General features: G+C 38.8%; 1 protein-coding gene across 4 annotated transcripts in view; it reads left to right on the forward strand.

Moving 5' to 3' along the window:
* The window catches only part of Cdkal1 (CDK5 regulatory subunit associated protein 1 like 1), a 596,983-nt gene that overhangs the window by 154,861 nt on the left and 426,229 nt on the right, over positions 1-15,893 (forward strand). For all 4 annotated transcript variants that reach the window (XM_063259948.1, XM_063259947.1, XM_063259950.1 and 1 more), the window contains exon 5: positions 11,442-11,538. In XM_063259948.1, coding sequence (XP_063116018.1) covers positions 11,442-11,538 — 97 coding nt within the window. The remainder of the gene's footprint in view (positions 1-11,441; positions 11,539-15,893) is intronic.

Raw genomic sequence — 15,893 nt, forward strand, 5'->3', positions numbered from 1 at the left:
CAGGAGCAGAGTGAGAGAAAAAGGGACAGGAGTTACAAGAGACGAAGAAAGAATAGACTAGGGGGTGCCCAGTGACCTCCAGCAGCCAGCCTGACAGGATTCGAGAGAGACACATCTTCCTGTAAGCCTAAGGGAGCATCCTGTGGTCTGCATTTGTTCCCTTTGGAGCTCTGAGGCTGCTGAGGTCCCTGTACGCACTTTTCATTTTTGCCATATTTCTCATCCTGCCAGTATGCAGTCTCCACATGACCAACTTTTGATTTCTTCTCTGGTCACCTCACCCCTGTACCACAGTTTTTCTGTAGTTGCTTTTTGAAGTCTGTAGCTCCATCTCATTGAAATGTCTTTCTGTAAGGGAGGACTCAGCAGCCCAGGGGAGCCTTGGTCACCCCTCCCCGCACCTGCAGAGTGAACTAACTTACTTTAATCTTGTCACAGACGCCTGTGTCCTTATCCTCACTTTTTTTTTCAGGTTTTTTTCTTTTTTTTAGTACATGTTTTCAGTACATGATGTTTACATTCCTTGTGTGGAGTTGGTACATGTGCAGAGCACATCTCAATTCTTTTTTCATCTCTTTCATCTCCTTCCTCTATCTCTTGATCCCCTTGTCATTTGAAAAAGATCCATCTCCCCATTTCCTGTCATCTGTCTTCATTTTGATCTTTATATTTGGATTTCTCATGTAAAAGAAACCATGTGGCTCTCTGCATTTCTGATTCATTTTACTTAACCTGGTCTCAAGGTGCGTCCATTTTCCTACAAGTTTATGCTTTATGGTTTATCCTTTATGGGATAGTAGTGCTCTATTGTGTGTAAATGGCACATTTTTGTTATCACTTCATCTGCTGATGGACCTATTGACTGCTTTCAAGTTGCTTCTATGAGTTGTGCTGCCATAAACAAGAGTTTGCATGAATGACCACATGATGTCTTTAACTCTTTCAGGAAGACACCTGGATGGGGAATAGCTGGGGTCAAATGGAATTCCTGGCTTTAATTTTTTTGAAGAATCTCTACACTGATTTCCATAGTAGTTGTGCTAGCTTACAAACCCACTAACAGTTAGAAGGATTTCTTGCCACTCTGTAGCCTTGCCGGCATTTGGTGGTTGATTTTTGATGGTGGCCTTTCTTTCTGGGGTAAGATGGAATCTCACTGTTATTCTAATTTTCATTTTTTAATGGCCAGTGGTGTTGAACGTTTTTTGATGTATCTATTGATCATTTGTACTTTTTTTGAGAAGTGTCTGTTCATTTCATTTATCCGTTATTTTAATATGGCATTTTATTTTGGAGGTGGGCCTAATTTTTTTGAGTTTTTTTCTTTATGTGTTTTAAATATAAGACCTCTTGTCTGAAGACTAGCTGACAGTATTTTCTCATTCTGTAGGCTGTTACTTCTGTTGACTGTTCTTTGCTGTGCAGAAGCTTTTTAATTTGATAGATTCTGTTTGTTGATTCTTGGTACTATTTCTTATGGCATTGAATTCTGATTAGAAACTCCTCGCCTATGCCTATGTCAGCAAGAGTTTTACTATTTTGTCTTCTAGCAGATTGTTTCTGTTTTAACATTTAGATCTTTGATCTATTTTGATTTCAGTTAGCATTAGAGTTACATGGTTCTAGACTTCAGTTTTACCTGTGAACAACTAATTTTACCAGCACCACTTTCTGTTTCCTAGCTATCTTTCTTCCACTGTATGTTTTTGGGCTCTTTTCGAAGATCAAATAGCTGAATATGCCTGAGTTCGGTTTTTTTTTTTCCCCTGCATCCTTTATTCTCTTCCATTGATCCATCTGTTTTTTTTTTTTTTTTTAATGCTAGTACCACACTTTTTTTTTTAAATCACTGTAGCTTTTAATATAAGGTTGCATCTGAAATTGTGATGCCTCCTGCTTTGCTGTTGTTACCCAGAATTGCTTTTGCTGTTGTGGGACTCTTTTAGTTCCATAGGTATTTATTCATTTTGAAAGTACAGCCATTTGGGCTACATTGATTCTACCCTTCCAGGAACATGGTATATCTTTCCCTTTTTCGATGTCCTCTTTGATGTCGTTTTTCAGAGTGATGTGATTTTCCTTGTAGAGGCCTTAGCTCAATTCCTAAGTATTTAATTTTTTTTTTTTAATTTAAGGAGAAAAGAAAAGAAAGAAAAAAAAAACAGTGAAGGGGTACAAGTTATACAGATTTACAGAATAAAAAAATGTGCAGTAGGAAATCACTAGTTAATGGATTACATATTGCCATCTTAGAAATAATTGTTTAAGTCACAAAATTAAAGCATTGTAGAGTGGACATTCCAACAATGATACTGCAAACAGTTCTGTTCAATGATCCAATAAAACTCTGTGCTATCATTTTCTATCTTATACATTTAAATATACATGCAGTTATATAGTTTAGAGCACTTTCTTTTCCTCTCTTTTGTACAGTGACTATTACACATTTTGGGTTTCATTGCTCCCACGGTTCTTGTTGCTTTTTTGGAAGAGAGTAAAACCAAATGTGACGTAACAGAACAGAATCGGTCAAGTCAAAAGGGTGGACATAATAGATAATATAAAAACATAATACAAGGTGATCAACAATGGTTACCATAATGCCTCCCGCTATTTCTAATAGAATTGCCTATATCATTAGTTGTAATACAATTGAACAAAACCGTAAAGAATAAAACCGACAAAACCAAAACATTGGAGATATTGTAGGTCTTCAAAAGTAGATAAAAGTCAACGAGAATGGGCGTTATAATGAATCTCATTATCTTCTCAGCTGATGCCTAAACTTTCGAACCTGATACTATCCAGCAAAACAGAATATAGGAACCTCAGTCAAAAACAAGATGGTGAGAGTAATACAGGTCTTCAAATCGAGATAATAGAAAGTCAAAGTGGGTTACTATATTATATCCTGCTATATTTTTCCCTTTAATTAAATGGATAAAAATAAAAAAGTAAATAATGGAGTGGAGATTGAGAAAAAGGAGGGCATAACAGCGAAACAGGGCAGATCAAAACATAACCATTTAAGCAGAATAGTGTTTCACCACCAGCTAATCCTGACCCAAAAATAGTTACCATATTGACTCACTCCCTGAAGTCCTTGAGTACAACTTCATATACTGTAGCATTAAGTATATCAAAACAATGTAAATCCATTTAAGAGAATGACAGCATTATAGAGTATTTAGAATCGACTAACAGAAAATGAACAATGGTCTCTGTATAATCTCCTTGTCTTTAAAAGGTTTTTTCTTATACTATCGTACATAACAAAATCCAATAAGATACAACCTGTTTAGACCATTGGAGACAGAAGAACAAAAGCTAGATGAGACTTCAAAACAAGATGGTACTAAATCAGCATTACCTATTAAAATGTCATTTTCTCCAAAAAAAAGCTGTTCCTATCATCCAATCTTCTGTCTCATTTCTGTTGAGCTCTTTTTCTGTCAGTAGCTGTCAGTTTGTCTTCTTCATTTTGTTCTCTGCTCCATTCGTTGTGGCCTCCCTGCTCCTATTTCTGGGTTCTTTGTATTTTTCTTTTTTTAGAATATCCTGCAATACTTTCTGTAGGGTTGAATTGGTGGTTGCAAATTCCCCCAGTTCCTCTTTATCCTGGAAGCACCTCGTTTTTCCATCAATTTCCAGGGACAGTTGTGCAGGATATCTCAATCTTGGCTGTAGATTATTATCTTTCAAAGCTTGAATTATTTCTCCCCATGCTCTTCGTGATTTGATGGTTTGTGAAGAGAAATCTGCTGTAATTCTGATGGGTCTTCCCTTGTAAGTGATCTGTTTCTTGTCCCTTACAGCTTTTAATATTCTGTTCTTGTATTGAATTTCTGGAATTTTTATTATTATATGCCTGGGTGTTTCTCTGTTAGGGTTGTAGGTAGCTGGGGTCCTGTATGCCTCATACATTTGAGTATCTTTACCTTTTGCTAAATTAGGAAAATTCTCCTGGATTATTTCTGTGAGTAGCTTTTGTAGTTCACTTGTTTGTGTCCCTACTTCTTCTTTTATGTTCTTAATCCTTAAGTTATGGCTCCTCTTATCATCTTCTTGTCTTTGTATTATTGCTGTGTGTTTCTTTGTTATTTTTAAGAAGTTTTTCATTTCATTCTCCCATGTTTCAAGTCTGCCCTCCAATTCAGATAGTCTGTCCTTAGTTTCTTTCAAGCTGTTATGCCAGTCTTGGGTAGACTTCTTAATTTCTTGATAGTCCCTTTGCACCTGCTTCACATACTCAATGCTTTCTCTGTTTTCTCCATCAAGCAATTCTCCCCTCTTTTTCTGTTCTTCCATTCCACCATCTGCTTTTTCCTGGGTGGTGCTTAGCATTTCTCTAACTATTCTGCATACTTCTAGCTTCAGGTCATTGATAACTTCATTCCTGAATTGGTCTATGAGGCTCTCTAAATGGCGCTTAATATATATTGGTGCAGTGTCCACTATTGCCTGATTCTCAGGATTGGGGGTCGAGGAGCCTTTTTTGTTGCTTCCCTTCCCCATATTTTCTGTTCCTTATAAAATGTAATCTTACACAGGAGGCCCGGCTTCCCTGCCTGTCAGCCACAGCTTGATCAAATTGCGCTGGCTAGTTGTTCCCGCTCACCGCTGCGCCCCAGGGAGTTGCGGAGGAGGCAGCCTACGCGGGAGTCGGTCGCTCCTCCGGGCCACTGTCAGGCTCTGGGATCTGGGTTAGGCCAGCCTAGGGAGTCCGCGAGCAGCGTCCCTCCGGCCAGGCACCTTTCACCAATCCCGTCCGAGAGGGAAATGTGCGGCTGCAGTTGCCACCGCGCCCTGCTCTTACAGGACTGCCCGAGCCCAGAAAAACCTCTGCTGGAGTCAAACTGTGGTAGGGAGTCAGTTCCTCGCTCACCTCGCCACCAGTCAGCCTTCCTCCCTATCCGTCGTGTTTCCGACTCCGTTCGGAGACTCCCGTTCCCAGAGCTCGGCGGTCGCGTCTCTCCTTGCTGAGCCGCTGTGGAGGCAGCCGGCCGCCGGGCGGGGCGGGAAATCCAAACCGCGGTTTCCAATGGCGTGGAGTCGAGCCTCCACACCAAGATTTTTCTGTTCCTATTTTAGCGCCAGGACTGTATTCCAAGTTGGATTCTCTCAGCCCAGTTCGTTCCTGAGTCAGCAGAGCATATCTCTACTGGTTCGTATCTCCTTAGTCCGCATCATTCCTGGCCTCAGAGCCGAGCCTTTAGAGAGCGTTCAGTAGTTGCTGTTGTCTGTCCGCCATGTTCTCTCAGTCCGCTCAGTATTTAATTTTTTTCAATGCTATCATGAGTGATGCTGTTTTCCTAATTTTCTTTGTGAATTCACTTTTGTGTATAGGCATACTACTGACTTTTATGTGTTGATTTTGTATTCTGCTATCCTACTGAATTTAAGTATTAAATTTAGGAGTCTTGTTTTTTAAATTTTTTTGGTAGCAAATAGTGTCCTGAAAATAATAATTTGACCTTTATTTTCCTATACATGTCCCTTATATTTCTTTCTCCTGCTTTGTTGCTTTGGCTAATTTTGTTTTGTTTGTTTTTGTTTTTTGTTTTTGAGACAAGGTCTTGCTGTGCAGTTCAGGATGGCCTTGATCTCACTGTGTAGCCCAAGCTGACTTCAAACTCACAGTGATCCTCTTACCTCAGGCTCCTGAGTGCTGGAATTAAGGCATGTGCCACCACACCCGCCTGGCTAATGTTTTGTATGTTGAATAGGAGTAATAATAGTGGACATTCTTGTCTTGTTCTTGATTTTAGAGGAAAAGTTTTCAATTTTTTCCTGCTTAACATGATGTTGGCAGCAAGACTGTCTTAAATGTCTCTTATCTGATGGGGAAAGGGTTCTGCCAGGTTTTGTTGTACATTCTGCAATTCTAGTACTCAATAAGGTGGGGCAGAAGGATCTCCCATTTCAAGACCTGGAGTAGATAGTTCAAAGCCAGTCTAAACTGCATAGCAAAGACCTGTGTCAAAAAACCCCAATCAGTAAGTAAAAAAGAAAGAGATAAGGGCCTTTTATACTTACTTTCTGTAGGATATTTTTTTTTAAAATAATGCACATTGGATTTTGTCAAACCTAAGGCCTTGCACTGTGCTTGTTAAATGGGTGATCTTTAGTTGAGCTTCACTCCTTCCCTGGAGGACAACTTCATGGCCTTTTGTTTTCAAGTAATGAGCAGGAAACCAGTGCCTTCATACTGAGCTATGTCCCTGGCCTTTACTAATTTTTATTTTGAGATGATTTTTCCCATGTTGCCCAGGCTAGGACTAAACTTGTGATCCTTCTGCTTCAGCCTCCTGAGGAGCTGGGCCTCTGGGTGTGTACCACTGTTCCTGGCAACCTGATTGGTTTTATGTGACCACTTCTTCGGATTATGGTAGAAGACTATTTTCTGCCTCTCTGTAGGGACCTGCTCTACTGGCTTGTATTACAGACATTTGAGAAATTTTTACCTCTTGCACTCCTCTTGACTAGGTACACTGTAGACTGCTCAGTGTGGTATGACTTATTTTTCTTCTTAAAAGTGTGAAATGAACAGCTATATATAAGTTTTATCTGATAAAGTACTGTCCAGTCTTCTGATCCTGAGATTGCAGCCCAGTTTCTTCAGATTTGAAAGTTGCTATATATTCCAAGTTACGCATATGAATGTGTTGCTATAGATTATTTTTTCCAGATTGATAAGCCCTTCAGATCTTACCCTTATTTCTAACTAGGCAGCTCAGAGCCTCGCTCTCCACGTTTGGCCCACAAAATGCTGTAGGTACACAGTTATATGAGTGCTGCCAACTCATTCCTTCTTTTTGGTTCAAGAATCTAGGGAAGATACTGTGGTTCATGGATTATGTCAAAATAATAGCTCCTTAGTTGTTTTATATTATTTGCTTTAAGCATTTTTGGGTCATAAGGCTTCTGGCTGTACATCAGTACTTAAAATAAGCACCCTCTTTAACATTCGATGCAGAGAATACTCACGTGAAGAGTGTTACACTGCTTGCTGGAGGTAGCCACACATCGCCTTGACCTTTTTTCTGGTGCTGTAAAAAGGAAGAATTTTTCTGAGGGTATGAATTTGCATTTAAATATTTAAAAATTCCCCTGTCATTTTTCTTTCCTGGCCGCCTGGTGTAACCAGCTTTTCTCTGCCAGGCCCTTCCCCCATACCATGACTGTCTCGTAGCCAGCCATGAATTGAATTCACTGAAACTGAACCAAAGTAAACCTTTCTTCCTTTAAATTGCATATGTCTGGTATTTTGTCCCAGTGACAGTAAAGTGACTAGTACAATATTAGCACTTAAAGTAGGTATATTCTCACTTGAACATTTGACATGGAGTTGTATGCTCACACTGGGAACATCAAATTGCTTATTGTAGATAAAACCAGACTGATTTGATCCTCTTTTTGGTGCTACTGTAAGAATAGTTTTTTTTAAAATGAATATATGATTATGTATTTATAAATTTAAAAATAAAATACAAACTTAAACTCTTGAGATAAAATTTTGGTTAAAAAAGTAGACATTATTATGGATACTTTTATATAAATATAAATGTATAAGAAAGTATGAGGAATAAGAGTAATTTGAAAGAATCATGAGTCCCTTCTTACATGCTACTTTTAGAAAGCTATTTTTTATTATGAGTTTATTATTCTCCATTAGACAATTATATTAAGACTCATTTCAAGCAAAAGTTGTCAGATACTAAATTATGCTTCTTTCTGGAAGATATTCAGCATACTATTGCTTTGTAAATTTCTGTGCTGTTCTAATGGAGAAATGTCTGCACCAGTGTTTTATTATACAGTTAAAATTCAGCTGTGATTTGTGTTCTGAAATGTGTTGTCCACAGACCGAGGGCATCTTGGGTACTTACTGTAGGTCTATCACTAATTCAGCCTTGATCTTTGCATTTTTTTTTCTTTTTCTTGGCAGTTCTTGGGATTGAACCCAGGTTGTTGTATATGCTAGGCAAATGTTCTATCACGGAGTATATACTTAGCTCTTTTTATTTTTAGACAGATCTTGCTCAGTTTCCCAAGATGGCTTTGCTTTGAACTAGTCATCCTCCTGCCTCAGGCTCTTAAGCAGCTGAATTTCAGGTGTGAACTACCACACATAGCTTTGCATGACTTCAAATTTCAGTGTTCTTGCCTATAAAGTAAGGCAATAATGTGTCATTATTACTTTATGATGAAGATTCTTTCTTGCATTTATTACCAATTATTTCTAGCATTTTATGCTTTGAAGCAAAGATGGGAAGAATTCTTTATGTTTTCTATTTATTGAAGTTAATGCTTTGGACAATAGTATGTTGCTGTTTTAACTTAGAAATGCATTTTGAAAAAAAATGCGAATTTATTAACTTTACATTCCCATTTTAATTCTAAGTAGCATTTCAGGACCATCTGAGGAGAAAACATGGTAATTCATACTATTATAAACTTTCTTAAGGTATTAGTCTCATTAGCATTCACAGTTTGAAGGATAAAAGCTTTTAAAAATATGGCTGCGCTGGATACATTTCTAAAGAAAAAAAATTCAGGCTTTTATTAACCTGAACAAAGCTCACTTTAAAAAAATACAGGATGCATGAAGGGAATGCTTAGCACAGGAGTGTTGTGATAATTTGCATTAAAATTTTGTAGCTTTGGTTACATGAAAAGCATGGCATCGAAATTCCATAACTGATTTATGATTTTTGGTTTAGATTATGGTTCTACCATTTTGAAGCCAAATTCAATAAAAGCATGAAATGCTGTTCAACAAATTATTAAATCACATGTCCCTATTTGGGACCTTTCCTCTTAATTTTCCGGTGTTCTTCTTACTTAAAATCAGGCCGAGACTATTTCATGACCCAGTCTAGTGTTTAGAGTGTCCGGTGGAACCCCCTCTCACCTTTGGTTTCTACCTTCTTGTCTTTGTCCAACTGTAGCAACTGCCTGGAGCTTTTTGTCTATATTTATGTCTTCTCCTCATCCTGTCTGCTGATAAAAAGCCTCCCAAGTTTTTCATGAAGCCATTTCCTGTCTGTTTTGCCTGCATTCTTTCCCTCCTCATCTCATGTTATCTGTGCATCTTCTTTCTGTCATCGAAAGCATTTTACTTGATGCTGTGCTGTCTCTCGTCCGTCACATCTCGCCGGCTGTAAACCCTGAGCTGTGGGGTGTAAGGTGCTGGTCTTCTTCATTACTTTGTTCCCTTAAGCACTTAGTAGAATGTCTTAAATGTGCTTAATAATTAAGTAATTGAATTACTTCATTTTATAGGAACCAGGCTTTTTATTTGATTTAATTATTAGTGATTACAGAGTCTCTTGGATGTCTGGCAGTGATGCTAGGTGTTGCATCTATAGTTCTTTAAAAAGAAACAGATGTTAACTTCCTTGTGGAGACTGTTAAAGAAATGGAAAGTTTTTTCATTTGATAAACCATTTCACATTTACTATAAGTATTAGTGATAAAAATGTAAAACCAAAGTCACATTATTTCCACTCATTAGCAAGTTCAGGATCTTAAATGGAAAAATTATAACAAAGTACTACAAGTTTCTAAAATGGGATATTTAATGGTGCTGTGCTCTTTTTTCTTCCCAGAAGATATTGATGAGGCTTCTTAGCACACAGAGCTGGTTCCTTTAACTGCAATGTTTTGTTAGTTCTAAACTAACTACAAGACAGTCAGCTGAGGACAGAGACTTTTCACTTCATAGTAGTGCAGTCACTCTCCAGAAAGTGGGCTGCAGACATCTCAGCTTTCCCAGTTGGCTGCAGAAATCTAGAGATTGCAGGACCTCCAGGCACCCCGTTTGGCGCATAAGATGTCCTAATGAGGAACCGAAATATATAAATGAATGAATGTAAGCAAACCATCAGAACACACTAAACCTTACATATGTGAAAAGAATGGAGAACTTGAACATTTAATTTTAAAATGCCCAGAGGATCTGAGTAGTTTCTAGGAAAAAATAAAAGCACTGCTTTGTTCCGTCCTCTAGCACAGAAATCATTATTTGCTGTATATACATCTGCCTGGTTGAGTGAATAATGTTCACTTAAAATAAACACCATCTTCCTCTTCAGCAGAGAAATTCTTAAAAGAGACCCAGATATGTGTATCTTTGAATCAGGTTTTCTACTTAGAACTTATGCTAGGAAAATAATTACACATCTGAACATAGATTTTGTATCTAGGTTTGTATATTCCAGAATGCTTTCTCAAATACTCAGATGTGCATATAAATGGGATATGAGTATGTGCTTGCATACACATACGTATTTATATGTATCACACCAGTCTGCTTATGAGTATATATTGTGTGGTTGAGGGATGCTTGAAGTCTGGCAGGAAGCATAAGTAAGCAAGAACTTAATTCTAAGGAGCAAGAATAAGTGTGTATATGGGTGGGAAAATGTAGCCACTTCTAGGATATGGACTATTATTTATTCTGCTCTTCTGTTTGATTTTTTTTGAAATGTATTTTACTTTTATATTGTTCAGGAGGCTAAGAAAGGGTATATAGTTTTAAGTATATTTTCATTAATATTTAAAATCAGGAACTCACTTGAAAGGTTTGCTTGTCTGGAAAATAGAGTTTTTCAAGAATAATTCGTATCCATGTGAATTCTATACGATTGTTTTGGAATGAGGTGATGGTGAGAGACATTGTCAGGTTGAACTACTATTGTGTTCATTAGTGCTATGGTAAATGGACATATAGTGCAGAAAGCTTATGTTTTCCTAAGCAGTTGTAAGAAAAAACTGGTTGTGGTGGATTGACAACTGGTGGTCAACTTAATGCCCAGATGTATTGAATCAGCGTAGTGCTAAGTGTGGATGGCCCACCTGAGGATTGTTGCCAACAAAGAAGCGGTAGTGTTGGTTCTCCTCTAGGAGCTTGTCAAGCGTCTTTCCTGCTGTAAACTTGGCTGTTATCATCAGAGGACCTTGGGACCTCGTTGTTGCTGAAGATAGCTGTCATACCTTTTGGGGGGGTTCTGGTTCTTTGAGCATCACTTCTAGCTCCAGTGTAGAATCTTCAGTCTGCTGGCACGGATCCTTCATTCTGCTGGCACAGACTTTCTAGCTTCCACCACTGACCTTTGGACCTTCCCTGTGTAAATCCGTGAAATGGACTTAAATGAGACATTGTTGTGGGATCCAAGACCTTGTTTCTATTCTTTCGGGTCTTTGAGTGTGTGGACAGACTTACTGCACTTTTTGTGTTTGGCTCTTTGAGTGACTATTATAAAATAATTTTATGAATAATGTGTCCTGCATATAATTTTTTTCCTTGCAAATGCTGACTAAAACACTAGTTCATGTTAGCTTGTCTTATTATTTGGAGAACTCATATATGTAACAATAATTTTCACGGTATACTTGAGAGCGAATAATTCACACTTTTCCTCCCTTCAATTTTCCAGAAAAGCTCAGGAGGAAAACAAGAAAGTGGTGCTGGCTGGGTGTGTCCCTCAAGCCCAGCCTCGTCAGGACTACCTCAAGGGACTGAGTATCATTGGGGTAAGTGTGTGCAGTACTTGACAGGATAAAAGAAAGCCTCACATTGTTAGCTTTTGATAGTGTTGTTTGCTATTTCTCAGTTATTTCTGGCTGTCCTAAACACCCTTTCTTGCCCCGTGACACTTTGTCATGTCCATGCAGCTATTTCACTTTGCCACCGGAAGGTATTCTAGGTTTTCTCACTCCAGAAGAATAGTGCATTGGGAAGGCACAGTGTGCAGCTTATGTCCCTTCATGACCTGGACTTTGTCTCTTTTTCCCTTGTCGCCTCTGTCTACGTCATAGAGCTTTCCCACCCCTCACTGGACTCCTGCTTACTCCCCACCACGTGCTTTCTTTGGCTGCTTCAGCTCCATTGTTTTCCCCCCTTCAAGTTTCAGCTTCAACCCAACACGTCTGAAGCTTTCTGCCTGCTCTGTGTGTCCTGTGTGTTCCTGTGTCTCAGGTCCCTTTTCCCTCTGTGCAATTGTGTGACATTTGCATACTCTCTTTCTCTCTCCGGTGCTAGAGAGTGAACCCAAGGCCTTGGCACTGAGCAGCACCCCTGGTCCCCTTTCTCCCCTTGAGACAGCATTACAGTAAGTCACCAAGTTGCCTGTGTTGGCTTGAATTTACAGTCCTTGTGCTTCAGCCAGCATTGCTGGGGTTACAGGTGTGCACCACCACACGCCAGTTTTCATTTGCTTAGTATGCATTTATATACTTATACACATTTATGAACTTTAGGTTTAGAGTTAGAGTTACATATTTCTTTGAATATAGTCCATATCTTTATTGAAGTTACTATTCTCATGAAGACATTTCTTGCAGTCCTTAAAAAAGAAAACAGTTTCTCCAGCCTGATGCTGTTTGTTGACTGACTGCCTTGAAGAACACTCCATCACATTTTTGTTGCTGGCATCTCTGTGAACCTGGAGGTTACTGTCTGTTGTCTCTGTAACTCTTTTTAGCCATCACTATTTACAAATGCCCTCGTGTAGTTGACACTCTGTTTATTTAGTGAATGGTGGTGCTTGTTCATTCCCACCTTTGTACCTAGCTGTCATCTCTTTTAAAACAAGGCTTTATTAATTTCTTAAAATTACATAAAATGTTATATGTTTGTATTAAAAATTTTATGAATAATTGGCATCTGGATGCAGTTCTGTGATGAATTTCTTCTCCTGTGACCCATTTCAGTCAGGTTCTTCAGTGTGTTCTCACTGCAGTGCAGTTCTTTGCTTTTTCGGGGTGGGTGTTAGCCAGGAATCGAACTCAGAGCCCTGCACCTCCAGACAGGCGCTGTGCTGCTGAGCTACTTCCCAGCCCAAAAGTTGTGTTCTGCTGCGAAGTCATCACCCCACTAGCAAATTTAATAATCTTTGAACAAACATTCTCACTTTAAACAAACAGAACCTGAATGTCTGGTGACTTTAGTTTGTTTTTGCCATTTGTCTGTTTACATTGCGATTTCTTTTGGTTTAAGAAATGAAATGAATATGGAACTCCTGAGTTATCTTTTTGTGTCATGCTAACTCTCCATAAACATAATCCTGCTGTGTTAGGGAAATAAGAAACTACTTAGGACTCTTAGACATGGAATGCGGTACATACTTGGAGTTCATTTTAGATTTCATCCCAAGGAATTACATTACTGGAATAGCAAATTCTCCGTAGTTTGGAAAAAGCCTGTGTTTTTTGTGTATACCATGGTAGCATTTCTAAGCTGCATTGTATGCATGAGGGAGTTTAGTATGTGTTAAGACACAGGGAAGAGTCTCAGGATATGGTATAAGGGGGTCTTGGGGATGGAGTTCAGTAGTAGACTGTTTGCTTAGCATGCTTGGGGGCCTGGATTTGATGTGCAGACCTGGGAAAAACATGCAGTATAAGGGTGGGTGCTGGGTGCTGTTTCTGTAGAAGACAGTTTCAGAGTTCAGAGCTGAGGCACTGATAAACACTTTCTCCTATTCAATTTAGCACCCTTTTAGTTAAAAAGGGCCTTACAGAGAAATTCCTGGCTAGTCAGTTTCACTGTGATTTAGGAACCCAGTCAGATTCTCTTGCACACTAAAGAAGTTCTAGATTCTAACTGAAGAGAAATATAGTTTAGGTCTCCTGTTGTTTGGTCTTCTGTGGAGGGAGGGAGGGGGAGACGAAGGGGGAAACAGTAGAGAGGGAGAGGAGAGGGGAGGGAATGAGAGGAAGGGAGGGAGAGAGAATTTGACAGCGGGCGGGCAGATTGGTGTTTTGACAGCTGATTGAAGGAGCATTTGCTCGTGTGCAAAAAGCAAAAAGTGAGAGGTTTGACTTGTGGGTTTGTGAGTAAAACAGAGAGAGGTGCTGTCTAGTCCAAAGGGAGCTGTACACGAGGAAAAACCTATTAGTGCCTGCTCGTTAGGACGGTTAACCTTGTTAGTTTGCAGTGTCTGATTGCTTGAATCCTGAAAAGCCAGATAGCAGAATGTCCTGTTCAAATATGAACACTTTAACTTGGAGAATTATTTATATTAGCAATGCAGGATTCAAAAGAGGCTAAATTTGAGAACATTTCTCTCTTACAGTATAAATTTACAAAGTGGTGCAGTGTCACAGTAACAGTGGCGTGGGTACTGGGGGCAGAGCGTGACAGATTCTGTCAGTGTGTTCATTCTGCTTCATGTACTCTGATATTTTCTCTTGCCATATTGCAGTTTTGGACCTTGTAGTTATTAGAAAGGCAGCATTGTAACAGAATGGCATAGAATTTTAAAAGTTCATTTCTGTTTTTCTTTTCCTAGACCTCTGCTTTCACTTTTTTGTTTCTTCTATGAATGTTTTTTATATAGCTACATTTTAAAAAACCTACTGAATTATTAAAATATGGCATATCATAGTAATTAAGAACATGGATCCACAATTTAGATTGCATAGGCTGTACCTTTTATAGCAATGTAACCCTGTGCAAGTTACTTATCTATTTTGCACCTCAGTTTCATCATCTTTTAATTGGTGATAATAAATCCTTACTTTGAATTTTGTTAGGCTTAGATTTGTCAATACAAGTGGATGTGGTGGTATGTAATCTTACATACTTAATGTTACTTAGGCGGAGACAAGAGGATTGCAAGTTTGAGCCCAGACTGAATAATTTAGAAATGCCTTATCTCAAAAACTGAAAAGGGCTGGTGATATAGTTCAGTTCCCAGTACCCGCCCCCCCCCTTGTTAATACTACATATTATGTCTCCAGAATGGTACCCATGCATAGTGCTCACTATTGGTGGTGGTTATTGTTATTTTATTATTTCACTTACTAGTAGAGTAACATCTAGTACAACTGTGCAAGAGATATTGACCTCAATAAGCTTCTTTTCCCTAAAGACCATGAACTCTGATGAGGCATAAATTGCCTTGATAATATGCAAGGAATAAACTATGTGGGCATACAGAGGCTAATGCACGCTTGACTTACGTGTCAAGGCTGAGCAGTGACTCGACAGGTGGAGAGAGGCAAGAGCACCTTTAAGGAATGGCCCACGTGCCTGTAACTCCTCCTTTTTGGTACACATACAACTCTAGGCTTCTCCTCATCTGCTGCTTTCTGTCCTTGGACCTACATTTCCCCATTCTTCTTTCCCTTGCCAATCACAGTTTTATTCTTTATGTCTGTATAATTGAGGATTTTTTTGAAAAAAGAGATTCACACTTATGTGAGACACTGCAAAGTTTTTCTTTCTCTCTGGCTTATTTTACTTAGTATTATAGCCCCAGGTTCCTTTATGTCATTACAAGTGACAGGGTCCCTTATATTTAAAGGACAACTCGCGTTCCCTTGTGTATATCTTTGCACTAATTTTTCTATGGCTTTGGAGAGACCGGCTGTTTCTTTCTGGTGCCTGCTGTAAACAGCATTGTAAGGAGCATCAGCATGCGGGTGTCTTTACCTTAGGCTGATTTGTCTCCTTCGTGCATGTGCTCAGAAGAGAGATTGCTGGGTCACATTTGTCATCATTTTTCCCTTTTAAAAATTTTGATACAGTGAAAACAAGTTTTTGAGGAGTGATAGATACTTTTTTCTATGGTTTCAAAACTTTTTTATTTCCTGGGATCAGGGGGACATGTCTGATAAGTGGCCTAGCTGATTCTCTCTCTGGCCCTCTGATCTTTTTTTCAAGTATGAAAATGATTTATTGAGCTCATCAGTCTATTTGAAGTTTACATGATGGACACTTACTGAGAGGCTTCCTCAAGTCACAGTTTGTCACTATTATACATTTGCCTTCTGTGCTTTTCATTTTGTGGCTTAGTAAGTATTTGAGTAAATGAATGTTTGTTAAATATAATGTATACATTTAACTTATTTTTTATATTATTCTTTTGTTCCAGCAGCATAGA

This window comes from Cavia porcellus, unplaced genomic scaffold, assembly GCF_034190915.1.
Source record: "Cavia porcellus strain 051 isolate PalLab524CR breed Dunkin Hartley unplaced genomic scaffold, mCavPor4.1 scaffold_13, whole genome shotgun sequence".
Classification (NCBI taxonomy): Eukaryota; Metazoa; Chordata; class Mammalia; order Rodentia; family Caviidae; genus Cavia; species Cavia porcellus.